The sequence below is a fragment of the Manis javanica genome, chromosome 4, assembly GCF_040802235.1.
Source record: "Manis javanica isolate MJ-LG chromosome 4, MJ_LKY, whole genome shotgun sequence".
Lineage (NCBI taxonomy): Eukaryota > Metazoa > Chordata > Mammalia > Pholidota > Manidae > Manis > Manis javanica.
In genome coordinates this window covers 41,242,024-41,269,989 of record NC_133159.1, presented here as the reverse complement: position 1 = coordinate 41,269,989, position 27,966 = coordinate 41,242,024, and the positions used below count along the sequence as shown (strand labels likewise).

The following is a 27,966-nucleotide window of genomic DNA, read 5'->3' as shown; positions in this document are numbered from 1 at the left end:
GTTGCTTAATCAAGATGAATAGGAGTGGTGAAAGTGGGCATCCTTGGCTTATTTCTAATTATAGAGGAGATGTTCTCAGTTTTTCTCTGTTGAGTTTAATGCTAGCTGTGGCTTTGTTGTAATTGGTATCAATTATTTTGAGGTTTGTTTCTTCTTTACCCAATCCCCAACATCATGAAAGGATGTTGTATATTTTGTCAAATGCTTTTTCTGCATCTATTGAGATGATCATTTGATTTTCATCTTTTGTTTTATTGGTGTGATGTATTACATTGATTGATTTGAATATATTGAACATCCATGTATCCCAAGGATAAATCCCACTTTGTCATGGTATATAATCCTTTTAATGTGTTCTTGAATTTGGTTTGCTAATATTTTGTTGAGCATTTTTGCATCTTTCATCAGGAATATTGGTCTGTAGTTTTCTTATGGTATCCTTATCAGGTTTTATCAGTAATACTGGCTTTGAGAATGAGTTTGAATATGTTCCCTTCTTTTTGATAGGTTGTACAAGTTTGAGGAGGATTGGTGTTAATTCCCCTTTCAATGTTTAGTAGAATTCTCCAGCAGAGCTGTCTGGTCCTGGAATTTTCTGTGTTGAAAGTTTTTTGACTATTGAATTCAGTCTCTTTAATTGTTATTTGTGTGTTCAAGATTTTCTTGCTTCCTGATTTAGTCTTGGTAGTTTGTGCATTCCTAGAAATGTATTCATTTCTTCCAGGTTATGTAATTTGTTGATGTATAATCATTTGTAGTAGTCTCTGATGATTCTATGTATTTCGGCAGTATCAGTTGTAACATCTACTCTTTCACTTACAATTTTACTTATTTGAGTCATCTTTCCTTTTTTCTTAGTCTAGCTTAAGGTTTGTCAATTTTGTTTATCTTTCTAGAGAGCCAGCTCTTAATTTTGTTTATCCTTTCTATTATTTTTCTGGTCTCTATTTCATTTATTTGCACTCTGATCTTTATTATTTCCCCCATTCTATTAACTTTGGGCTTACTTTGTTATTTTTCTAGTTCCGTGCAGTGTAAAGGAACTAGGTTGTTTATTTGGAATCATCTTAATTTCTTAATATATGCTTTTTTGGCTATAAACAGTGAGTTTCCTCATAGAACTGCTTTTGCTGTGTCCCACAATATTTGATATGTTGTATTTCCATTTTCATTTTTTCAAGATATTTTCCTTTTGATTTCTTTGACCCAATTGTTTAGAAATGTGTTGTTTAGTTTATATATATATATATAGATCTTCTTATTTTCTTCTTGTTGATTTCTAGTTTCAGATCATTGTGGTCAAAGAAGATGGTTGGTATGATTTTATTCTTCTGAAATTTGCTAAGATTCGTTTTGTGGCCTATCTTGATCCGTTCTGGAGAATGTCCCATGTGTATTTGAAAGAATGTACATTCTGCTGCTGTTGGATGGAATTTCTGTATATGTCTATTAAGTACATTTGTTCTAAAATGTAGTTCAATTCCAACATTTCCATGCTGATTTTCTGTCTTGACAATCTATCCACTGCTGATAGAGGAGTATTGAAGTCCCCTACAATTACTGTATTGTCTATTTCTTCTGTTTCTGTCTACCTTTTTGTAAGTTGGTGCTTTTCCATAATGATTTTCTTAGTCTCCTTGTTTTTTAATGTTTGATGCCTCTGCTCTAGATTTTTGCTTTGTGGTTACCATGAGATTTACATAAGACATTTTATAAATAAAATAGTTTTTTTTCTGCTGATAGCAGTTTATCTTCATTCACCTATAAAGGTTCCATTCTTTTACTCTTCCTCTTTTCTATTTTTGATGTCACAAATTGTCTCTTTTCATGCTGTGATTTCATTACTAAGTTGTAGCTTAGCTAGTTATTTTTAAATGCTCTTTTCCATTATCTTTATGCTATAATTAAAAGTTTAATATACTATTTTTTTTGAGAGGGCATCTCTTGTATTTATTGATCAAATGGTTGTTAACAATAAAATTCTGTATAGGGGACTCAATGCACAGTCATTAATCAACCCCAAGCCTATTTCTCAACAGTCTCCAATCTTCTGAAGCATAACGAACAAATTCTTACATGGTGAACAAGTTCTTACATAGTGAATAAGTTCTTACATGGTGAACAGTGCAAGGGCAGTCATATCACAGAAACTTTTGGTTTTGATCACGCATCATAAACTATAAACAATCAAGTCAGATATGATTATTCGTTTGATTTTTATACTTGATTTATATGTGAATCCCACATTTCTCCCTTATTATTATTACTATTATTATTATTTTTAATAAAATGCTGAAGTGGTAGGTAGATGCAAGATAAAGGTAGAAAACATAATTTAGTGCTATAAGAGGGCAAATGTAGATGATCGAGTCTGTGCCTATAGACTAAGTATTAATCCAAGCTAGACAAAGGCAACAAAACATCCACGGATGCAGAAGATTTCTCTGAAAATGGGGGGGGTGAGGTTCTAAGCTTCCCCTCTGTTGATCTCCAATTTCTCTCCTGATGGCCTCCCTGCGACTGTGCCTGTCTTAAGTTGTTCCTCCCTTGAGGAATCTTACCTGTCTCTGGCTAACCAGTCATCTTCCGGGGCCATACAGGGAAATGTAAAGTTGGTAAGTGAGAGAGAAGCAATTTAATATACTATTTTTAAAAAGTCAGTTTTCTAATTATGTGTATCACTTTAATCAGAGTTCTGTGTACTTCTGTCATTTTGGTTCAACTTGAAGAGCTCCTTTCATCATTTTTTGTAAAGCAGGTCTAGTGATGGTGAACTCCCTCAGCTTTTGTTTGTCTAGAAAGCCTGTATTTCTCCTTCATATCTGAAGGATAGCTTTACCAAATAGAGTATTCTTGGCTGAGGGTTTTTACGTTTCAGTATTTTGAATATGTCATTCCACTCTTGTCTGTTCTGTAAGAGTTCCTGCTGAGAAATCTGCTTATAGCCTAGTGGGGGTTCCTGATGGGTTACTGTCTTTTTTCCTCTGTCTGCTGTTAAAGTTTGTTTTTTTTTCCCAATGACTTTTGAGAGTGTTAGTATAATTTATTCTAGAGAAGGTCTTTTTGTGTTGAGATGATAAGGGGTTCTATTAATTTTATGGACTTGTATATCCAGTTCCTTCCCCAGGTTTGGGAGGTTCTCAGCTATTATTTTGTTAAATAAATTCTCTGTCCTCTTCTTCCTCTTTTCTCCTTCTGGAATACCCACTACTTTTATTATTGTCTTTTCTAATGTAGTGTGATAGCTTTCGTTGGGTTTCTTCACTTTTTAGAAATCTTAGTTCTCTCTTCCACCTGAATTATTTCTAGATTCCTGTCTTACAACTTGCCAGTTCTTTTCCATCTGTTCTTCTCTATTTCCAGTGCTAATACATTATTCATCTCATTTATTGAGTTCTTCAGCTCCATAATTTGTTTGGTTCTTTTTTAGAATTTCAGTGTCTTTGGTAAATTACTCCTCTGCTCATAATTTTTTTCCCTGAAATCATTGTATTGAGTTACTGAGTTTTCTTGTAGTTCACTGAATTTCTTTGTAACGGCTATGGGACTCTTTGTCAGGTCACAATATTCCATGTCTTCGGGTTCAGTTGCTGGAAAATTGTCATTTCTTTTTGTGATAGAATATTGTTGTGATTTTTCATAGTGTTTGATGAAAAGTGTTTCTGCCAGTGCATTTGAAGTAGGCAATACCTTTCTTATTTAGGCAATGCTTTCTTTACTTTAATTCTAACAGTTCACGGGTTGATGATTAGGCACCTTCTTTTTGTTTTCCTTAAGGTGGCACTATAACACATTTTTGGTTGCTCTTACCAGAGCTAACTCAATGAATGCTAAGATTGGGGGCACGTGTGAAAAACAAACATCAAAAGGAAATAAAAAGCACTGTCAGTAGGGGAAAAAGGTGGCAGTAGAGTGGGGGCAAGTTTGTACTTGGGGTTCTGGGTGTGCTCACCCACCTGTAGGGGATCCTTGTGAGGGGGACGGTCCCAGAGGTGTGTGGGCAGACAGAGAAACTTCCCTTTAGTTCTCATTGTCTGCTTACTTTTCCTTTTCTTCCTCCTCAATTATTATAGTCTTTAAGAGAGGGCAGTGGGTCCCTTCAGTAGAACACGCCGAGCAGACCCTCACTTACCACCTTTACCCTCCACCTCAGGATGCTCTGTCCCACTGCTGGACCTGCCACTGTTGGCTCTGCAGCCTCCTCCCTTGGGCTAATCCACCCACTCTCAGATGCGTGGTTAGATGGGTTTCTTAGGTGTTCTGGTATGCTGTATAGAGGCACTTTTTTTTGGAGATGGATGTTGTATTAGTTGTAAGTTGAACGGAGAGAAAAAAACTCATACCACATGTTGCTGATGTCATTCCCCAATTAACTTTTTAATCTCAAGTTAATGCTCAAGGTAAGTGTACTTGTCTTAGGGTATTTTCTGACTAGTTCCTTCTTTCAAACATTCTATGTTTAGCTCTATCATTCTATGTTGTACTGGCTTAATTGCATTGTATTGTAGTAGACAGTGAGTGCCTGATGATGAGGAATGTTCTTTTTACCCTTAATATTAGATGTCATCTGATACATTAAAGGCTGTTGATTAAATGCTTATTGGATAATACATAACAGAATGAGTATAACTGGGGTGAAGTTTAAAGTAGGCACCCAGTCATAAAACTGACACAGCAGCTTTACTAAATAGGATAATACTTTTTCCTGTAGGGCTACTAGTGTGTGGGACTTCATTTTCTTGGAGATGAAGCCATTTTTTCAGTCCATAAAACTATGTTTGTTGTTTATGTTTAACTTCTAAAATTTGGTTTTTTGAATGGGTAAATAGTTTTCATATTTCAGAATGCAAAAATACAAACAGTGAAGCATCTCCCTCATCCTTCCTCTTCAGCTATTCAGAAACTAATAAGGTTTTGAGGTTTCCCTCCCCAGAAGCAACCAATTTTATTAATTCAAAAGTAGTGTTGGTTTTGTGTGTGTGGGTACGGATTTGGATTTTAAAAAACTTTTTTTTTTTCTAAGCTGATAACTTGTGTTTATATAGTGTAATGAATAGCTGACTGAAAGTATTGTGTGATTTATTTATTTTTTTCAGATACATCAAATTACAGAATGGCTTGCAGGCACTTTTGATTTCAGACCTAAGTAATATGGAAGGTAAAATGGGAGATGCAACAGATGATGAAGAGGAAGAGGAAGGGGAAGAGGAAGATGAGGATGATGATGAAGATTCTGGAGCTGAAATCGAAGATGATGATGAAGAAGGTTTTGATGATGAAGAGGAGTTTGATGATGATGACGAGCATGATGATGATGATCTTGATACTGAGGATAATGAATTGGAGGAATTAGAAGAGAGGACAGAAGCTAGAAAGAAAACCACTGAAAAACAGGTGTGAATCATGTCTTTTATGTCTTTTTCTAATTTTGGAACTCTTTGGGATAAATTCTAAACTCATGTTTTATTTTCTTATGGAAAAGGGAAATTATATATCTTCTGATTTTCAGGAAAGGTCTATTCTGTATAAAAATTACATTTTAAAGACTTTTCTGATTATAAAAGTGACAAATGACTAATGGAAAGTAAGGAAAAAACGAAACATAAAAGTCACCCATAATCATAACTCTCAGAGGTATTCACTGGTAATATTTGAATTGTGTATTTATACACATTCTGTGTTTTAAAAACAAATGCTGAGAGGTAAGAATCTGCATTCTTATTCTGGGGTAGATGAATAAAAGAGTGTATTGTTCTTGAGTAGAGACTGGAGAAAAAAAAGAACACGGCCAGTATACAATCCTCACCTGGGCCTATGGATCTACGAGTCCTCCTGGGTAATTTCTATCTAGGTAATTGAGTGTGATTTATCTCACATTCAGTTTAGTACCAAAGGTCTGGATAAATAACAAGTAAATAGGAGGAATCGAAATAGAAATGGGCATTTGAGCTTAGTGAAATATATTGAAATTATATAACAAGTTAGTGAAATACATAAAAATCAATGAATATATAAATAGGGCTTGATAGGGAGAATTTCCCTCTCTAAGTATCTTTTAAAGAATGCCTCTGTTTTCCAGTAGGGAGTACATGTTGAGGGTAATATTGTGGAGGCATTACAGTGGAATTGATCAGCAAATGTTAAAGTGAGTTTCTTGAATACTGACAATACATTCAACATGGCACAGTCTACATACAAATGAATTAAAGTTCAGATTATTAAGACTAAAATGTAAATGTCAAATGTATTATACTATAAGGTGGTCATCCCTCAAGGATGTGAAGATGTGAAACTATCAAGTAATAGATGTATTTTAAATAAATCCTTTGATAATGACTCTTCCTAGAAAAAGTTATTTTTCAAAGAAGATTGTGCCAGTTTTTCCACTTTGTTGGGGGTATTGAGAATGTTTCTAAGAAGGTATCTGGCCCTTGCTATTCAGATTATGAGTGATGCCTGTTTTGGGGTAGCATTAATATAGTCAAGGGTTTTAGCTTGGGAAGTATTAGGGATGAAAAGCAAAATAATGGGGGAAAGAAGTATATATATGCCATGATAGTCTATACTAAGGTCCTTATAAATTGGAAATTAATAAATACACATGATTTAAAATAGATCTCATAATTCCAAATAGAACAATGACAGAAAAGAAGAAATTATAAAAGAGTGGAAAGCATTGACAGGAAACCTGAGGTCTAATTCTGGCTCTGGCCCTATCTTTCTGGGTGATCCTAGGCCTTTTCATTTTTTTCATTTTTAAAACAAGAGAATTAGATCACGTAATATTAAGGCTATTTTAACTTTTTTTTTTTTTTTTTTTGAGAGGGCATCTCTCATATTTATTGATCAAATGGTTGTTAACAACAATAAAATTCAGTATAGGGGGGTCAACGCTCAATGTACAATCATTAATCCATCTCAAGCCTAATTCTCGTCAGTCTCCAATCTTCTGAAACATAACGAGCAAGTTCTTACATGGTGAACGAATTCTTGCATAGTGAATAAATTCTTACATGGTGAACAGTACAAGGGCATTCGTCACAGAAACTTTCGGTTTTGATCATGCAATATGACCTATAAACAATCAGGTCAAATATGAATATTCGTTTGCTTTTTGTACTTGATTTATATGTTGATCCCACATTTCTCCTATTATTATTATTATTTTTATTTTTAATAAAATGCTGAAGTGGTAGGTAGATGCAAGATAAAGGTAGAAAACATAGTTTAGTGCTGTAAGAAGGCAAATGTAGATGATCAGGTGTGTGCCTATGGACTAAGTATTAATCCAGGCTAGACAAGGGCAGCAAGACATCCACGGATGCAGAAGATTTCTCTCAAAGCAGGGGGGGTGAGGTTCTGAGCCTCACCTCTGTTGATCCCTAATTTCTCACCTGATGGCCCCCCTGCGACTGTGCCTGTCTTAGGTTGTTCCTCCCTTGAGGAATCTTACCCGTCTCTGGCTAACCAGTCATCTTCCGGGGCCATACAGGGAAATGTAAAGTTGGTAAGTGAGAGAGAAGCCATATTGTTTGCAAAGGTTAGCTTTTTACTTCTTTGCAGATTTATGCCTTGTGGCTTCTATGCCCAGCACTTGTCTCGAGGTATCTTTACCACCTGAAGGAATTATGATACTCGGTAAATTCGATATGAGGCACGAATTCTATTTAAGGGTTGTAATTAGAAAGGAAGAAGAAAAGCTATAGATGTAGCATATGAAGGAAACATGGGAGGATTGATTATTTCTTTGACATATCTTCTTGTATAGTACCTTAAGTATGTATAGGTTTTAAACTACTAACTAATTTGCACACACATATTAACGTAATAGGAATACGGTGACATAAACAAAGCAAATCTATAATTACCATCCATCTCCAGTGAAGCCAAGAAAACCATTTAGGCACCCTAGGCATTTGTGAAAATTTATCTATGATATGATGGATATTGTCCAACTGTACTTGAACCATCAGACAAATTAAAGCAGCCCATTTCTGGGATCTCTTCACATCCCATATGTTCTTTTAACCGTAGACAGTCTATAGTCATGAGATTTTGGAGTGCTACACCTTGCACCCCTCCCAACTCCTGGTTGAGTTCCAACAGTACAGATCCGGTCAAATTCGTTGTCTCACTGTATGCACATGCCAGCCTAGACATCTCCCTCCTCATTCCAATGGCAAGTCCAGGAAATGGTGGGGTGGATGCAGCCACAACTGCAGCATCGCCCACATCCCTGTGGAGGCTGTTTGTTGATCATCCCCCTGGCACAAGTCCTCCAGAGAGTGCTGATGCCAGAAGCTCCTCCTCATATCGTGTCTTAGTTCATTTTCTGGGTATCCAAGCTAGGCCTTGATCTTCTGCATAGAAACAAACAGACCCTTTGCCCACACTTTGACATGCCCTCTATACCACTGTGCAGAACTCATTGGAGGTCAGCACACAGGAACTGCTTTTTTTTTTTTTTTTATTAAGATAAAGTAATATTATCAGAAAAGAGTACCTCCATAGCTGATCATCTGACACCCTTTAAGTGATCAACATTAAGGATATTTAAAGCATGCATTGATCTTTGATTTACCAGTAGTTTTATCCTACCAAGGAGTAATCCCCCTTTCTTTCTTTCTTTTTATTTTCTTTTTTTTTTTTAATCTTTTTTTTTTTTTTTAATCTACATGAAGAATACTATGTTTACTATGCTCTCCCCTATATCAGGTCCCCCCTAACAACCACATTACGGTTACTTTCCATCAGCTTAGCAAAATGTTGTAGAATCCCTACTTGTCCTCTCTGTGTTGTGCAGCCCACCCTCCCCTTTCTCCCTCCCCCCATGCATGCTAATCTTAATACCCCCTTCTTCTTCCCCCCCTTATCCCTCCCTGCCCACCCATCCTCCCCAGTTCCTTTCCCTTTGGTACCTGTTAGTCCATTTTTGGGTTCTGTAATTCTGCTGCTGTTTTGTTCCTTCAGTTTTTCCTTTGTACTTATACTCCTCAGATGAGTGAAATCATTTGGTATTTCTCTTTCTTCGCTTGGCTTATTTCACTGAGCATAATACTCTCCAGCTCCATCCATGTTGCTGCAAATGGTTGGATTTTTCCACTTCTTATGGCTGAGTAGTATTCCATTGTGTATATGTACCACATCTTCTTTATCCATTCATCTACCGATGGACATTTAGGTTGCTTCCAATTCTTGGCTATTGTAAATAGTGCTGCGATAAACGTAGGGGTGCATCTGTCTTTCTCAAACTTGATTGCTGCGTTCTTAGGGTAAATTCCTAGGAGTGGAAGTCCTGGGTCAAATGGTAGGTCTGTTTTGAGCATTTTGATGAACTTCCATACTGCTTTCCACAATGGTTGAACTAATTTACATTCCCACCAGCAGTGTAGGAGGGTTCCCCTTTCTCCACAGCCTCGCCAACATTTGTTGTTGTTTGTCTTTTGGATGGCAGCTACCCTTACTGGTGTGAGGTGATACCTCATTGTAGTTTTAATTTGCATTTCTCTGATAATTAGTGATGTGGAGCATCTTTTCATGTGTCTGTTGGCCATCTGTATTTCTTTTTTAGAGAACTGTCTGTTCAGTTCCTCTGCCCATTTTTTAATTGGGTTATTTGTTTTTTGTTTGTTGAGGCGTGTGAGCTCTTTATATATTCTGGACGTCAGGCCTTTATCGGATCTGTCATTTTCAAATATATTCTCCCATACTGTAGGGTTCCTTTTTGTTCTATTGATGGTGTCTTTTCGCTGTACAGAAGCTTTTCAGCTTAATGTAGTCCCACTTGCTCATTTTTGCTGTTGTTTTCCTTGCCCGGGGAGATATGTTCAAGAAGAGGTCACTCATGTTTATGTCTAAGAGGTTTTTGCCAATGTTTTTTTCCAAGAGTTTAATGGTTTCATGACTTACATTCAGGTCTTTGATCCATTTTGAGTTTACCTTTGTATATGGGTTAGACAATGGTCCAGTTTCATTCTCCTACATGTAGCTGTCCAGTTTTGCCAGCACCATCTGTTGAAGAGACTGTCATTTCCCCATTGTATGTCCATGGCTCCTTTATCAAATATTAATTGACCATATATGTTTGGGTTAATTTCTGGAGTCTCTAATCTGTTCCACTGGTCTGTGGCTCTCTTCTTGTGCCAGTACCAAATTGTCTTGATTACTATAGCTTTGTGTAGAGCTTGAACAGTTGGGGAGTGAGATCCCCCCTACTTTATTCTTCTTTTTCAGGATTGCTTTGGCTATTCGGGGTCTTTGGTGTTTCCATATGAATTTTTGAATTATTTGTTCCAATTCATTGAAGAATGTTGCTGGTAATTTGAGAGGGATTGCATCAAATCTGTATATTGCTTTGGGCAGGATGGCCATTTTGACGATATTAATTCTTCCTAGCCATGAGCATGGGACAAGTTTCCATTTATTATTGTCCCCTTTAATTTCTCTTAAGAGTGACTTGTAGTTTTCAGAGTATAAGTCTTTCACTTCTTTGGTTAGGTTTATTCCTAGGTATTTTATTCTTTTTGATGCAATGGTGAATGGAATTGTTTTCCTGATTTCTCTTTCTATTGATTCGTTGTTAGTGTATAGGAAAGCAACAGATTTCTGTGTGTTAATTTTGTATCCTGCAACTTTGCTCTATTCCGATATCAGTTCTAGTAGTTTTGGAGTGGAGTCTTTAGGGTTTTTTATGTACAGTATCATATCATCTACAAATAGTGACAGTTTAACTTCTTCTTTACCAATCTGGATTCCTTGTATTTTTTTGTTTTGTCTGATTGCCGTGGCTAGGACCTCCTGTACTATGTTAAATAACAGTGGGGAGAGTGGGCATCCCTGTCTGGTTCCCGATCTCAGTGGAAATGCTTTCAGCTTCTCGCTGTTCAGTATAATGCTGGCTGTGGGTTTATCATATATGGCCTTTATTATGTTGAGGTACTTGCCCTCTATTCCCATTTTGCTGAGAGTTTTTATCATGAATGGATGTTGAATTTTGTCAAATGCTTTTTCAGCATCTATGGAGATGATCATGTGGTTTTTGTCTTTCTTTTTGTTGATGTGGTGGATGATGTTGATGGATTTTCGAATGTTGTACCATCCTTGCATCCCTGGGATGAACCCCACTTGGTCATGGTGTATGATCCTTTTGATATACTGTTGAATTCTGTTTGCTAATATTTTATTGAGTATTTTAGCATCTACATTCATCAGGGATATTGGTCTGTAATTTTCTTTTTTGGTGGGTTCTTTGCCTGGTTTTGGTATTAGGGTGATGTTGGCCTCATAGAATGAGTTTGGGAGTATTCCCTCTTCTTCTATTTTGTGGAACACTTTAAGGAGAATGGGTATTATGTCTTCTCTGTGTGTCTGATAAAATTCCGAGGTAAATCCGTCCGGCCCCGGGTTTTGTTCTTGGGTAGTTTTTTGATTACTGTTTCAATTTCTTTGCTCGTAATTGGTTTGTTTAACTTTTGTGTTTCTTCCTTGGTCAATCTTGGGAGGTTGTATTTTTCTAGGAAGTTGTCCATTTCTTGTAGGTTTCCCAGCTTGTTGGCATATAGGTTTTCATAGTAGTCTTTAATAATTCTTTGTATTTCTGTGGAGTCTGTCGTGATTTTTCCATTCTCATTTCTGATTATGTTGATTTGTGTTGACTCTCTTTTTCTCTTAATAAGTTTGGCTAGAGGCTTATCTATTTTGTTAATTTTCTCAAAGAACCAGCTCTTGGTTCCGTTGATTTTTGCTATTGTTTTATTCTTCTCAATTTTGTTTATTTCTTCTCTGATCTTTATTATGTCCCTCCTTCTGCTGACTTTAGGCCTCCTTTGTTCTTCTTTTTCCAGTTTTAATAATTGTGATGTTAGACTATTCATTTGGGATTGTTCTTCCTTCTTCAAGTGTGCCTGGATTGCTATATACTTTCCTCTTAAGACTGCTTTCGCTGCGTCCCACAGAAGTTGGGGCTTAGTGTTGTTGTTATCATTTGTTTCTATATATTCCTTGATCTCTATTTTGATTTGTTCATTGATCCATTGATTATTTAGTAGCATGTTGTTAAGCCTCCATGTGTTTGTGAGCCTTTTTGCTTTCTTTGTAGAATTTATTTCTAGTTTTATACCTTTGTGGTCTGAAAAATTGGTTGGTAGAATTTCAATATTTTGGAATTTACTGAGGCTCTTTTTGTGAGCTAGTATGTGGTCTATTCTGGAGAATGTTCCATGTGCACTTGAGAAGAATGTATATCCTGTTGCTTTTGGATGTAGAGTTCTATAGATGTCTATTAGGTCCATCTGTTCTAGTGTGTTGTTCAGTGCCTGTGTGTCTTTACTTATTTTCTGCCCGGTGGATCTATACTTTGGGGTGAGTGGTGTGTTGAAGTCTCCTTAAATGAATGCATTGCAGTCTATTTCCCTCTTTAGTTCTGTTAGTATTTGCTTCACATATGCTGGTGCTCCTGTATTGGGTGCATATATATTTAGAATGGTTATATCCTCTTGTTGGACTGAGCCCTTTATCATTATGTAGTGGCCTTCTTTATCTCTTGTTACTTTCTTTGTTTTGAAGTCTATTTTGTCTGATATTAGTACTGCAACCCCTGCTTTCTTCTCACTGTTGTTTGCCTGAAATATGTTTTTCCATCCCTTGGCTTTTAGTCTTTGCTTGTCTTTGGGTTTAAGGTGAGTTTCTTGTAAGCAGCATATAGATGGGTCTTGCTTTTTTATCCATTCTATTACTCTGTGTCTTTTGATTGGTGCATTAAGTCCATTTACATTTAGGGTGACTATTGAGAGATATGTACTTATTGCCATTGCAGGCTTTAGATTCGTGGTTACCAAAGGTTCAAGGTTAGCTTCTTTAGTATCTTACTGCCTAACTTAGCTCGCTTATTGAGCTGTTATATACATTGTCTGGAGATTCTTTTCTTCTCTCCCTTCTTATTCCTCCTCCTCCATTCTTCATATGTTGTGTGTTTTGTTCTGTGCTCTTTTTAGGGGTGCTCCCATCTAGAGCAGTCCCTGTAGGATGCCCTGTAGAGGTAGTTTGTGGGAAGCAAATTCCCTCAGCTTTTGCTTGTCTGGGAATTGTTTAATCCCACCATCATATTTAAATGATAGTCGTGCTGGATACAGTATCCTGGGTTCAAGGCCCTTCTGTTTCATTGCATTAAGTATATCATGCCATTCTCTTCTGGCCTGTAGGGTTTCTGTTGAGAAGTCTGATGTTAGCCTGATTGGTTTTCCTTTATAGGTGACCTTTTTCTCTCTAGCTGCCTTTAAAACTCTTTCCTTGTCCTTGATCCTTGCCATTTTAATTACTATGTGTCTTGGTGTTGTCCTCCTTGGATCCTTTCTGTTGGGGGTGCTGTGTAATTCCATGGTCTGTTCGATTATTTCTTCCCCCAGTTTGGGGAAGTTTTCAGCAATTATTTCTTCAAAGACACTTTCTATCCCTTTTCCTCTTTCTTCCTCTTCTGATATCCCTATAATACGAATGTTATTCCTTTTGTATTGGTCACATATTTCTCTTAGTGTTGTTTCATTCCTGGAGATCCTTTTATCTCTCTCTCTGTCAGCTTCTATACGTTCCTGTTCTCTGGCTTCTATTCCTTCAATGGCCTCTTGCATCTTATCCATTCTGCTTATAAATCTTTCCAGGGATTGTTTCACTTCTGTGATCTCTTTCCTGACATCTGTGATCTCCTTCCGGACTTCATCCCACTGCTCTTGCATTTTCCTCTGCATCTCATCCCACTGCTCTTGCATTTTTCTCTGCATCTCATCCCATTGCTCTTGCATTTTTCTCTGCATCTCTGTCAGCATGTTCATGATTTTTATTTTGAATTCTTTTTCAGGAGGACTAGTTAGGTCTGTCTCCTTCTCAGGTGTTGTCTCTGTGATCTTTGTCTGCCTGTAGTTTTGCCTTTTCATGGTGATAGAGATAGTTTGCAGAGCTGGTACAAGTGACCGCTGGAAGAGCTTCCCTTCTTGTTGGTTTGTAGCCTTTTCCTGGGAGAATAGTGACCTCTAGTTGCTTGTGCTGGGCAGCTGTGCGCAGACAGGGCTTCTGCTTCCTGCCCAGTTGCTTTGGGGTTTATCTCCGCTGTTGCTGTGGGCTTGGCCTGGCTGGGGCTGTTCCTCCAAAATGGTGGAGCCCCGTTGGAGGGGGAGCGGCCAGGAGGCTATTTATCTCCGTAAGGGGTCTCTGTGCTCCCTGCTGCCCAGGGGGTTAGAGTGCCCAGAGATCCCCAGATTCCCTGCCTCTGGTCTAAGTGACCTGTCCTGCCCCTTTAAGACTTCCAAAAAGCACTCCTCTTCGCAAGGCGCTGGGTTCTTGCAGGTGTGGATGTGGTCTGGATGTTGTCCTGTGTCCTGTGGTCTCTATTTTAGGAAGATTTTTCTTTGTTATATTTTCATAGCTCTATGTGTTTTTGGGAGGAGATTTCCACTGCTCTACTCATGCCGCCATCCTGGCTCCGCCCCTATTTTAACTTTTAGTCTGGTTGTGTTATAACTTCATAACTGAATATACCCATCTATAAGTTTTTTTCTCTGTCTATATTAGTAGCTTTTCCCATCCTTTAGACTTCTTTATATCTTCTATCAATGATAAGTGAAACTAAGGTTAAATTTAAAAATTGTTTTGACAGCCATTGTTATTGTCAAGACTTAATAAAATATCTTAGATTTATGCAACATTTATAATTTTGGCAAGTGAAGATGATTTGCATCCAGTATTTTTACCCATTTTATTTTGCTGAAGGGGATCAAACTCCAAATGTTTACCTCTTTTAGAAGCAGCAAGTTCAAACTAGTGATCATTAAAAAATGCCTGAGATGCTGCCTTTTTTTTCTGAGAATTCAGTATGATATATTCCCTCATATTGATAGCTAAATTTCTAGATCATATTAGAAGGGAATGAAAGAACCTAATGTAGTTCGAAGAGGAGATCAAATTGTTTTAATTCAGATGCAAGGGTTACACACTAGTGAAAGGAAAGATCTCATGGTTGTAACAATGGAAAATGGTTTATATTCACTGAAAGAATAAGTGTCTGCAAAAGGGAAATAAAGTAGGTAGTCTAGATAAGAAGGGACTTAAGAGTAGTATAAAGCTTTGCAGTGGTTTTGATGCTGGGGTTCTTGTTCACGGAGCCGAAGAATGAACTTTGCGAACAGTCAAGATAGGAGAGCAAGGCAGAGGCTTTTATTTAGAGAGAAAGCAAAAAGAGAGCTCTTGGCTCAAGCCAGGAGGGGACAAGAGAGTCCCCTAGGTGGTGCGTTGTCTAGGGGTTTTATAGGCAGTTGAGAGACAAAGGGCTAGGGATGTACACCTGCTAAGTGGTCTCAAATACCTTTGAAGAAACACTAAGTTTCTTATTAGTTATTTACAAGAATTTTACTGCTCTGATTTCCTCCTAGGATAGCAGCTTCCTGGTCTGGGAGCATGTCACTCAAGGCTGCCTGCTTTGCTCCTAAGGTGGGCTGAGTTATTGTCTTACTTCATAACTAATTGGGTTTCAAGATGGAATCCTTCCTGTTTTTTACTGTGTTGTTTTGGGCTTGCAGTAGTTTTGGGCTTGCTTGCTACATTGCCCAAGTTGCAACATATCATTTGTTTAGAGCTGGAGGAAGAAAAGCAGCACTTAGGTAAAGTTAGAAAAATAAGCTGGGCCCCCCAGCAGGCCAAAGCAAATCTCACAATGGTTATCTTCCTTTGTCTTTTTCCAGAGGCCCTCACCCTACTCTGTCTAAGCCCATGGTCTCTCTCTCAAGTTTGATTTAATTTTTGTTTGAAAACTGTGAACCTCGTTTAAGGTAAACATGAGAATTAATAAAAAAAGTAGGAAGAAATAAGTTTGGGTTTTTGGAGAATTACCTAAGTAAAAGGTTAACTACTTTTCAGAGGTATCGTTTTTATTCCCCTCCATTTTGTTCCTCCTAAAAGGAAGTTGTTCTTGATTTGAAAGGTTTGATAAATCAACAAGATTGAAATTTAAGTATGATGTATACCGAATTAAGATTTGTTTAGGACTTTCTTAACTCGATTCTCAAGTATAAATTTCTCAAATATTTCTTGGGTAGATAATTCTCAAGTATGAATTTCTTTTCTAGCAATTGCAGAGCCTGTTTTTGCTGTGGTCAAAGCTGACTGACAGACTGTGGTTTAAGTCATCTTTATACAAAAATATCTTCAAACTGCTGGTCGACACAAGAAATCTTTATGGGGTAGTTGGAGCTGAAAGCAGGTTAGGCATCTATTAAACATCACAGAACAGGTTAGACTGTTGTGGCTTAAAGAAGTGGATATTCCTCATGGTTTAACTGAGTTATGTGCCCAAGTCTTCAAAATGGGATTTATAGTATCAAGTGAGGCTGTTGGTTCTTCTAAAAATGTCCCAGTTTTCTGGCACATGGTTAGGTTTTACACCAGGTACATGGTGTTTTTTAAAACTGTCTAAGAGGGTAACCATTTACCAAACAGTCTGTGTCACCAAATACGTTAACCCTTTAAATTGACATTTGTAAAATTAGGGAAAGTTAATAATTCAACTTCCTATCCTCAAATATTTGAATTGACTGTTTTTTCTCCTTTTTTGTGTTTTTTAACTTAGTGACATAAATGTATGCCCTAATTATTTTAAGTGCACAGTTTGGTGTACCTTTTGACCATCTATTTTGTTAAAAACTAATTATCCCATGGCTTTGGGAGAATCTGAGAAGTAATGTCTTCTGTAATCATCAATAAGAAGTGAAGAACTAAAAAGCCTCTTTAAAGTTCTGTAGTTTTTAATAGTTAAAGATTTTCTTTTTTAACCATTTATTATCTTGTTAGATGTTTTCCTGACATGTTATCTTAATGCCATTTTAATGAAAACAAAATTTTCTGATTAACATATTGAGAAGCTTCACATTAGTAACTGAGTTAATGAATACAGACTAATTGCTTAGATATCTTTAGAGATAATCTACTTAAGATATATTACTTCTACAGATTTCTGAAATCTAATAAATCAGGAAACATAAAATGCTGAAATGCTGACACGATATGATATTTGGGTGGGCTGGCCAATCCCCCTTCCCTTTTTTTCTGTTTCTGCTTTTTCCTTTAGGTCTGCACCTGTTCAGCATTTGGCAGGATGGCAAGAGGAGGAGCAGCAGGGTGAAACTGACACAGTTCTGGTGAGTTTCACTTTGCTGCTCCTCCTGATTCTCAGGGAAGGAATTTTGTTAATTTTCTGTTGGAAACTCCATCTCCAAGTGAATCCTTAAAATGAGATAACAATATTAGCCCTTTGGGATTGACTCAAAATTTGTATGTGTTCTACTTATTCCAGTCTGCAGCAGCTCTTTGTGTTGGAGTTGGGAGTTTTGCTGATCCAGATGACCTGCCCGGACTGGCACACTTTTTGGAACACAGTAAGATCTTTGTAAAATATAATTCCTGAGTGTTTTGTTTTCTTCCAGATTTGTATGACTTGATTTCAAAGATCAATAACTAATTTGATAGAAGTATGATATGTTTAATAAGAGATAAGGCTAAGAAAAAGTCCTGATGAATATCATGGGGGAAGACAATCTCATTGAATGTACTTACTTGAGGATTAGAATGAGACCACTTAGAAAATGATTTTACAATGTAGGTTTTATTATTACTCAGTTATGGTAAGGCCAATAGATCAGGAGACAATTGGCAATCTCAATGAATCTGGGCTATGGCCTTGGGAGGGGCAGTTTCTTCCAGGGTTAGCAAGGTCCTAAGATGTCAAAGCATCAGAAATACAGAAAATAAAAACACACGATAATATCAAAACAAAACAGAACATCTTCAGTTTAATTATGAGTGTACCCAAGTAAAATCTGTTTGGATGCTATACAATGATACATATTTAAATCCGTATTTATATTTGCTTTCCTGAATTACTCATTTTTTTATATTCTGGCTTTCTAAGCTATTTGAGGGTAAACTTTATCTCATGAGTTTTTATAATAGCAATAAATTTACATATATTCTTATGTTTGCATTTTAAACTTTTGCAAATCATTTCTTTTTTTGAAAAAGTGCAGTTTTTTAGTATAAAAGTAATATATGAACATTATAGAAAATTATAAAAGCAGAAGTGTAATGAAAGTATTATCCAGACATAACCATTGTTAATGTGTTGCTGTATTTATTCCAGTTTTTTTTTGTATGTGAAAAATTTCATCCTTGATGATAAAAACGTTTTCTATGTCTTTGTGTTCTGTGACTTTGTGTTCTTTCCACTTAGTGGTATTTATGGGTAGTTTGAAATACCCGGATGAGAATGGGTTTGATGCTTTCCTGAAGAAGCATGGGGGTAGTGATAATGCTTCAACAGATTGTGAACGTACAGTCTTTCAATTTGATGTCCAGAGAAAATACTTCAAGGAAGCCCTGGATAGGTAACTAACTCAAAATATATTTTATTTTAATCTTCTGATGCTACCTTACAAATGGACATGTTGGTGGTGCTATGGTATTTCTTTTCAAACAGTATTCTAATTCTGTAGAATTGTCGTATTTTATTTGGGAAGAAAGAACAAACTATTAAATACCTTGGCTCTTGTTCTGTAATACTTAGTTTTTGTATTTAAGATTAAAATGAAACCCTCAAACACCTTTGAGTTTTGTAAATAATGTATTCTCTAGACTCATTATTGCAATTATTTTTTCTCATGTAGTTAGAAAATATGGAAAACCTGAGAAGCAAAAAAGGAATAAGATTGCTCCTAACTTTACAATCTAAAGCTAACCATGGTTAGCATTTTGGTATCTAACCATCTATATTTTTAAATGTGCATGGGGTAATATTATTCATATTCTTTTATATTTTAAAAATGATATATTTATATAACTTATAAAACATGATTTTAAGTGGTTGTGGATTATTTTAATAGAGGTTTCATAATCAGGTCAATGAGTCACATATTAATGGACAGTTGTTTCCAGTTTTGTAGTATTTTAATGCTGTGATGAATATTCTAATCTTTGTGAACATCTTTAATTACTGCTTTTAGTTAAACTTAAAGAATTGAGTTTGCTGAGTATATTTGCATGTATATCTTTAAGACTTTTTTAAAAAAAGCTTTTGATACTCACTGCAAAATTGCTTTCCAGAAAGTTTGTCAGTCTACTAGTACAGTTTTGATGTCACAAGGTTACAGACCAAGATTTACATTACTAAAAAGGAGTCACTTTATCCCAAATTCTAGATATAAGTAAGATTGAAATATAAAAAAAAAATCTTGAGTTTGGCCAGTATAATGTAAGTCCCTTGAAGGCAGAAATTTTTGTCTACTTTTTGTTGGTATGTTTCCTGCATTAAGAATTTGGTAGACACTCAGATATTAAATGAATTAATCCATTTCTTTATAGAAAAAGTACCATAAAATCAAACCATAAATGACCAAAAACTTCTCAAAACATGAGAAAGTTCCAGGTTTCTTATATAAATTGTCGTGTCCCTTAAAAGATTATTTTTACCCTGAGAAATCTTTTGCAAAAAGTCCCGTAAGTCAAAGCATATTCCATTAATTTCAGTGGAATAAATATTTGTGTGCTCCTAAATCCTCAGATTAACAGCCTTTTTGCTAAAGGTGGCTTTTCTTCATTAATCTGTATAATATGGCTGTCCACCTGTTTTCAGCGAATTATTTATTTATTTATTTGTTTATTTTTGATATCATTAATGTATAATTACTTGAACAACATTGTGGTTACTAGACTCCTCCCATTATCAAGTCCCCCCCACATAACCCATTACAGTCACTGTCCATCAACGCAGTAAGATGCTATAGAATCATTACTTGTCTTCTCTGTATATATTGCCTTTCCCATGTCGCCCACTACATTATGTGTGCTAATTGTAGTGCCTCATTTTCCCCCTTATCCCTCCCATCCCACCCACCTTCCCCAGTCCTTTCCCCCTTGGTAACTGTTAGTCCATTCTTGGGTTCTGTGAATCTGCTGTTGTTTTGTTCCTTCAGTTTTTTCTTTGTTCTTATACTCCGCAGATGAGTGAAATTATTTGATACTTGTCTTTCTCTGCCTTGCTTATTTCACTGAGCACAATATCCTCCAGCTCCATCCATGTTGTTGCAAATGGCAGGATTTGTTTTCTTCTTATAGCTGAATAATATTCCATTGTGTATATATACCACATCTTCTTTATCCATTCAACTACTGATGGACACTTAGGTTGCTTCCATGTCTTGGCTATTGTAAAAAGTGCTGCAATAAACATAGGAGTGCGTATGTCTTTTTCAAACTAGGCTGCTGCATTCTTAGGGTAAATTCCTAGGAGTGGAATTCCTGGTCAAACGGTATTTCTATCTTGAGTTTTTTGAGGGACCTCCATACTGCTTTCCACAGTGGTTGAACTAGCTTACATTCCCACCAGCAGTGTAGGAGGGTTCCCCTTTCTCCACATCCTCACCAACATTTGTTGTTGTTTGTGTTTCGGATGTTGGCCATCCTAACTGCTGTGAGGTGATATCTCTTTGGGATTTTAATTTGCATTTCTCTGATGATTAGCAATGTGGGGCATCTTTTCATGTGCCTGTTGGCCATCTGAATTTCTTCTTTGGAGAAGTGTCTGTTCAGCTCCTTTGCCCATTTTTTAATTGGCTTATTTGCTTTTTGTTTGTTGAGGTGTGTAAGCTCTTTATATAATTTGGATGTCAACCCCTTATCAGATGTGTCATTTATGAATATATTCTCCCATACTGTAGGATGTCTTTTTGTTCTACTGATGGTATCCTTTGCTGTACAGAAGCTTTTTAGTTTGATATAATCCCACTTGTTCATTTTTGCTTTTGTTTCCCTTGCCCAGGGAGATATGTTCATAAAGAAGTCACTCAATTTTTGCCTATATATTTTTCTAAGAGTTTTACCGTTTCATGACTTACATTCAGGTCTTTGATCCATTTTGAGTTTACTTTTCTGTATGGGGTTAGACAATAATCCAGTTTCACTCTCTTACATGTAGCTGTCCAGTTTTGCCACCACCAGCTGTTGAATAGGCTGTCATTTCCCCATTGTATATCCATAGCTCCTTTATCATGTATTAATTGACCATATATACTTGAGTTTATATCTGGACTCTGTATTCTGTTCCACTGGTATATGGGTCTGTTCTTCTGCCGGTACCATATTGTCTTGATTAGTGTGGCTTAGTAGTAGAGCTTGAAGTCAGGGAGCGTAATTCCACCTGCTTTATTCTTCCTTCCCAGGATTGCTTTGACTATTCGGGGTCTTTTGTCGTTCCATATGAATTTTAGAACTATTTGCTCTAGTTCATTGAAGAATGCTTTAGGTATTTTGATCGGGATTGCATTAAATCTGTAGATTGCTTTAGGCAGAATGGCCACTTTGGTGATAGTAATTCTTCCTAGCCAAAAGCATGGTATGAATTTCCATTTATTAGTGTCCTCTTTAATTTCTTTTAAGGGTGTCCCATAGTTTTCAGGGTATAGGTCTTACACTCCTTGTTTAGGTTTATTCCTAGGTATTTTATTCTTTTTGATGCAATTGTGAATGGAATTGTTTTCCTGATTTCTCTTTCTGCTAGTTCATCATTAGTGAATAGGAATGAAATAGATTTCTGTGTATTAATTTTGTATCCCACAACTTTGCTGAATTCAGATATTAGATCTAGTAGTTTTGGAGTGTATTCTTTAGGGTTTTTTATGTACAATATCGTGTCATCTGCAAACAGGGACAGTTTGACTTCTTCCTTGCCAATCTGGATGCCTTTTATTTCTTTGTGTTGTCTGATTGCCATGGCTAGGACCTCCATAACTACGTTGAATAAAAATGGGGAGAGTGGGCATCCTTGTCTTGTTCCCGATCTTAAAGGAATAGCTTTCAGCTTCTCGCCGTTAAGTGTAATGTTGGCTGTAGGTTTGTAATATATGGCCTTTATTATGTTGAGGTACTTGCCCTCTATACCCATTTTGTTGAGAGTTTTTATCATGAATGAATGGTGAATTTTGTCAAATGCTTTTTCTGCATCTATGGAGATGATCATGTTCTTTTTGTCCTTTTTGTTGATGTAGTGGATGATGTTGATGGATTTTCAAATGTTGTACCCTCCTTGCATCCCTGGGATGAATCCCACTTGATCATGATGGATGATCTTTTTGATGTATTTTTGAATTCGGTTTGCTAATATTTTGTTGAGTATTTTTGCATCTATGTTCATCAGGGATATTGGTCTGTAATTTTCTTTTTTTGTGGTGTCTTTGCCTGGTTTTGGTATTAGAGTGAATTAGTGTTGGCCTCATAGAATTCAGTAAATTATTTTATAGCTATTTTTAATTGCATACTTAAGGACATGCAGCACATACATTTGATATTCAGTACTTATGTAATTAAACATTTAATTCTAAAATAACAGATAATAGAGGCAAAAGGAATCAGTGAAAGTAAAGCAAATAATGCCAACATTATCTTTACTATGAACTTAGAAAACCAGGAATACTGGGGATGACTTCATATTTGCCCTTATTTCAAAGTTCTTAACTCTTAAGATTCACAAAATCCAAACAGGCCTATTATATGTGAAGAAATTTTAAGTATTAGACAAACTGAATTTGCATGACTTTATTTTTGGTTAAAAAACAAACCAAAATAAACAAATACAAAAAGTCCTGCCAAAGCCCTATATTTGACTATGTCCAAATATAAAGAAGGAAAACTTTCTTTGGAATAAAAACAAGAAGCAAAGGATATGTTGAATAAATTCTGACCACCTTGCAGATGCTGAAATTTGGTATAAAGTCTAAAGAACTTTTTTCGTTTCTTTTTAAAGAGGTTCTATATATTTTGATCTAAGAACTGCTTCAGCAAATCAAGATATTTACATATTTATTAAAAATTTATACTTATAAAGAACCTTTCAGAATTGAGAGGAATGCTACTGTATTAATAGGAGAAATTAATAAGAATGGTAACATCATAAATGGTAGATAGTGGTAGAGCATTAAGTATTGCATATACTATAATAAATATACTTTTAGAATTAGTAAGGAGTAATAAGTCTTTGGATCATTTAGAAAAATATAGCATATATCAAGTGTCAGTATTATTTAAATAGGTCAGTAAAATCCAGTTCCTTCACACAGGTAACATTGCTTATCAGTATCTTGGATAATTTAAGTAAAAATGACTGAATTTTTACTCCATAAGTAAATAAAAATGGAAGCTGCTTTTGTCTGGGTAGTATTTGCTAATTTCATTAAATTTGAACTTTGCTTTACTAGTATTCCAGGGTGAAGGCAAGAAATACCAAAGTGCAAATGTCTGCAAAGTGGGATGTCTCATAGGAGCTCCTCCTCATAATCAGTTGGGTCTCCAAAAGACTTCACCCTTAGGTTCAGGAAATGGATCAGCCAAACTAAGAAATTATAGTCTATTTTCAAAACATCTGAGTCTTGTATGTCAAGCCATGTTGTGATGTAACGTGGTTCAGAACTGGTAGTGTTATCAGATGCATGAGAGGAGCAAGCACAAATCCTCTCAGAAGGAAAATGCTTCATCCCAGGTCTTAAACTGTTCGTATAGTTTTTCAAGTAAAGTGACCAGCATTTGGCCAAACTTAATAAACAAACACACAAGAAAACAAGACAACATGAGTGAGAAAAGAACATAGGAAAAAGATTTCTAGTGCCTTAGCAATCTGAAGACATTGGAATAATTAGATACAAATTACAAAAATGATGAGACTTTGTTTTTAAAGAAATAAGGACAAGTTTGAATACAGTTGCAAGCTGAATATTTAGGAAACTAAAATGTGACCTATGACATTTGAAAATTAAAAAGAACATCTTGAACTTTCATCATTAAAATTGAGAAACAAATGGACAGGTTTAAGTAAAGAGTAAATATAGCTAAAGAAATAATTAGGAACCAGAAGACAGGTGAAAAGGCATCCCAAATACAGCAGAAAGAGGGAAAGAAGCTGAAAAATAGAGAAAAAAATGAAAGAGGCATAGAGGATAGAGTGAAGACTTAAAGTCCTAGAAGGAGGAAAGAGAAAAATGTAGAGGACAGAATATTTGAAGAGTAGGTCACTAGAAATTTTCCAGAACATCAAGTTGGATTAGAGAGGTCTGACAAATTCCAGAAGTATACATTAAAAGAAATCCATATGTGGAAAAACATAGTGATGGTAAGGAAAGCTGAATATAGAAAATCCTTGCTAAATAAAAGGGCAAAATTCCTTCAGAGGACTATTAGTTATTAGATGGATGGATGACTATTTCACAGCAGTAGTGGAAGCTAAAGGACAGTGGGATATCTGCTATAGCCTGAAAAAAAAAAGCTCCCGACTGCAGTCTACACCATGCAAAAATTTCTTTAAAGAACGACTGTAAAATAGATCATCAGACTCATTTGTAGGTGTACAATCAACTGACTTACTAAAGGAAATTCTAAATTATTTCTGGCAGAAGGAAAATGAAGGTCAGAGATGTAAAAAAGAAGAATGAAAGTCATTTTATGTTAATAAATTTAAATGCACATGGATTATTTAAAACAATTATATTTTAAAGGTATATGAAAAATATGTACATATATTTTTAATTTAAAGAATCACAATGATAGCTTATCAGGAGAAAGGGTAAATGGAGAAAAAGGTATTTTTTTGTAAGGCATTGATAAATTAAAGGGATACATATAATATTTTCTAGGTAACTTTTAAAAGAACAAAACTTGAGTGTAAAAATTCCAAACCAGAATAGGGAAACATTTAGAATAATTTTTTAAAAAACATTTAATAAGGTGCTAAATTGAATGGCACCTATTCTAAATTCTAAAGGAGCTGACTAGAAAAGATGGGAAGTAAAGGGAGGGTTCATGAAAGAGATTATGTATTCTGGAACAGAAGGATGAGTAGGAACTGGCTTAGGCTGGAGACAGCACACAGTCCAGACCCCTTTTTAATGACTATGATAGAGACTACTAGCTTTCTAACAGATTCCCTTTTCAATTGATAAGAGTTGCAGCTGGGGTGTGGCTGCCTACCTTGAACTGAAATTTTCAGCCTCTGCTGCAGCTAGGTGTACAGCCTGCTTTGAAGATAATTTCTGGCCCTGTACCTTAACAGGAAAGGCAACAACTGATGAAGGCCATGTGTTAAAAAATAATGGAACCATTTAAAAGTCCCATTAGAGGAGAGCTGCCTACTGATCTGGTTCAGTTAACCTAGACTGTCATAGGTGCAAGAAATAAACTTCTCTCTTGATCGAGTCATATATTTGGTCCTTTGGTACAGTGCTAACATTACCCTAACATATGTTTATGCATATGTATAAATACAGCACTTTTACAAAAATGTAAGTGTACCTTAGTTTCACTAAACAGTACATTTCACCAATGGATATCTTTCTATAGTTTTTCAACCTTATTTTGAAAAACTTCAAATATACAGAGAAGTTGAAAGAATCGTACAAATAACACCATTACACTTTATCTTGCCAATTTGCTTTATCTATCTGTATTTGTCTAAACAATTTCAAAGTGACTAAACTTAATGATACTTCACCCCTAAATATTTCAAATGCATGTCCTATGAAAATAGACATTCTCTTACAAAGCCACAATACCATTATCTTACTTAAGAAAATTGAGTAGTTCCATAACATTATCTAATATGTAGAGCATATTCAAATTGAATTGTTCCCAAAATGTAGCTATTTGATTTTTTTATGATCCAATCAAGGTACTTGCATTGCTTGCAGTTATTATATCTTTTAGTCTTTAGTTCTCTGCCCTTTTTGCTTTTCCATGATTTTTACTATTTTGAAGAGTTATAGAATGTCTTATATTCTGAATGTGATTACTTCCTCACAGTGACATTCAAGTTAAAACATTCCTTAAAAAAATAATAAATTCAAAGAAGATAAAAATCAAAGACAAAAAATAGGACAAAGACAAATAGTACAAAGTAGGATAGAGATAGATGTAGATCCATATGTATTATTAATTTCCGTTAAATATATATGAGCTAACTTCTGACTAAAAGACAAGCATTGTCAGACTGGGTTTTTAAGCTAATTAAGTAGTTCTCAATACTTAGATATAAACATAAGAATGCAGAAAGGTTGAAATTAAAAGGGTCATAAAGTATACCTTGCAGATACGTATAATGATGTGAAGAAGGCCAGTGTAGTTCTATTGACATCACGAAAAAATAGACTTTAAGGGAAAAAATATATTGCTGTTCAAGAGGCTGAACAAAATTTACTGGTAAAATATAACTGGTAAAATATAGCACAGCCTCAAAACATATCACTTATTAGGATAATGCACAAATAACCAACCACAATGGGAGATTTAATACTTCTCAGTAATTGACAGAAAAATTGCCAAAAATTGTCAAAATCAATTTCTTAAGAACTCTGAAAATACCAAAAGCTTGCAACAATCCAGGGGATTGCAATTTACTTAAGCAAGTGGCTGAATGTAAGTAAGAACAGTCAGCTTTGTGGTATTTTTACTTGCCCTTTTTCCATTCACCTCTACCCAGCTCCACAGTAGTCTTGTAAACTAACAGTTCCCACAATCACAGTAAAAGCCATCTAACAGCTACTTGTAGAGGCTGGATGGATTTGGAGCTTTCTAAGAACATCATTCTGGAGAATTGTCATTATTTGACTTGTCTGACAGTTCCCTGGAAACCAGTACTTACAGGATTTTTCTGTATGTAACCTGAGTGAGCTCAACCATTGAAAAAATCTTTTTCTCTGGAGGCGTATGTCCAAAACATTTAGAGACAGTTGTTTATCTTTGTGACTGCCTAAGGCAATGGATAACAGTTGGGGCAAACAGATAAACTATCGAAAAATCTTTAAAGGAAAAACTGGGAAATGAGATGTCCAAAAAGGCTTTGAAAAGCTTGAACATATTTCTGGGGATCTTGAAGTCCATATACATGCATATGCTGTGCGCATGCTCAAGAAAAACCTGAGGTCTTTAGTCTCTCACCTTGGCTAATCTCTGTGCAAACAGGATATGGTGGCTAAAGCAGGGTTGTAAATTGCCTAATTGAAAGCTGAAGGCGTACCACAGTATGCACATAGAGGCCCTTGGAAAGGCTGGGAGACTTACTGATTCCAGTCATTTGAAGAAGTCTCTGTGCAACCAGAGATTACCACTAAACTAACCAAGCAGTGGTTATACTTGTCAAAGAATACAGACTTTACAGAATTAGTTGAAGAAAGTTTGTAAAAAGTCAGTAATAACAAACCCTGAGGAGGGAAAAACATCTTTATTTCCAAAGTTGTGACATACTATCTAAAATATTGTTTTTAACAGAAAATTAATTATGAGGGCTACAAAGTAGGCCCATACACAGGAAAAATAGCTGTCAATAGAAACTGTCTGTGAGCCCAGATTCGAGACTTCCTAGACAAAAACTTTAAATCAACTCTTTAAAATTTGTTAAAAGAACTAAGAAAATTAAGTCTCAGAACTAAAGGTAAGTGTGATAATGATGTCTCACTAAAAGAGAATTACAGTAGAGAGGTACAAATTACTAAGTAGAACCAAGTAGAAATTCTGGATTTTTAAAGTACAACTCAAATAAAAAATTCACTAGGAGGGCTCAATAGCAGATTAGAGATAGCAGAGGAAAGAATCAATGAATTTAAATTTAGGTCATTTGGGATTATCTAGTCTGAGGGATAGAAAAAAAAGAATGAAGAAAAAACAGAACCTCACAGGTCTGTGGGACACTGTTAAGCATACTAGCATTGTGGGTGTACTAAAAGGAAATGAAAAAGAGATAGGAATAATTCTTAAAGACATAATATGCAAACTTCCCAAATTTGACGAAAGACAAGAATCTGCACAGTCAAGAAGCACACCAGATTCCAAGGAGGATAAACATAATGGCATCCATAACAATGACATCTACAAAAAGATGCATTATAGTTAAATTTTCAA

General features: G+C 35.8%; 1 protein-coding gene across 2 annotated transcripts in view; it reads left to right on the top strand.

Moving 5' to 3' along the window:
- Positions 1–27,966, top strand: part of NRDC (nardilysin convertase) — a 121,036-nt gene that overhangs the window by 40,330 nt on the left and 52,740 nt on the right. Inside the window, exons 2-6 of one of the 2 annotated variants that reach the window (XM_073233917.1) lie at positions 5,097–5,394; positions 16,113–16,246; positions 17,111–17,180; positions 17,336–17,417; positions 18,269–18,422. In XM_073233917.1, the coding sequence (XP_073090018.1) occupies positions 5,097–5,394; positions 16,113–16,246; positions 17,111–17,180; positions 17,336–17,417; positions 18,269–18,422 (738 nt within the window). The remainder of the gene's footprint in view (positions 1–5,096; positions 5,395–16,112; positions 16,247–17,110; positions 17,181–17,335; positions 17,418–18,268; positions 18,423–27,966) is intronic. The other variant, XM_073233916.1, reaches the window with a different exon arrangement.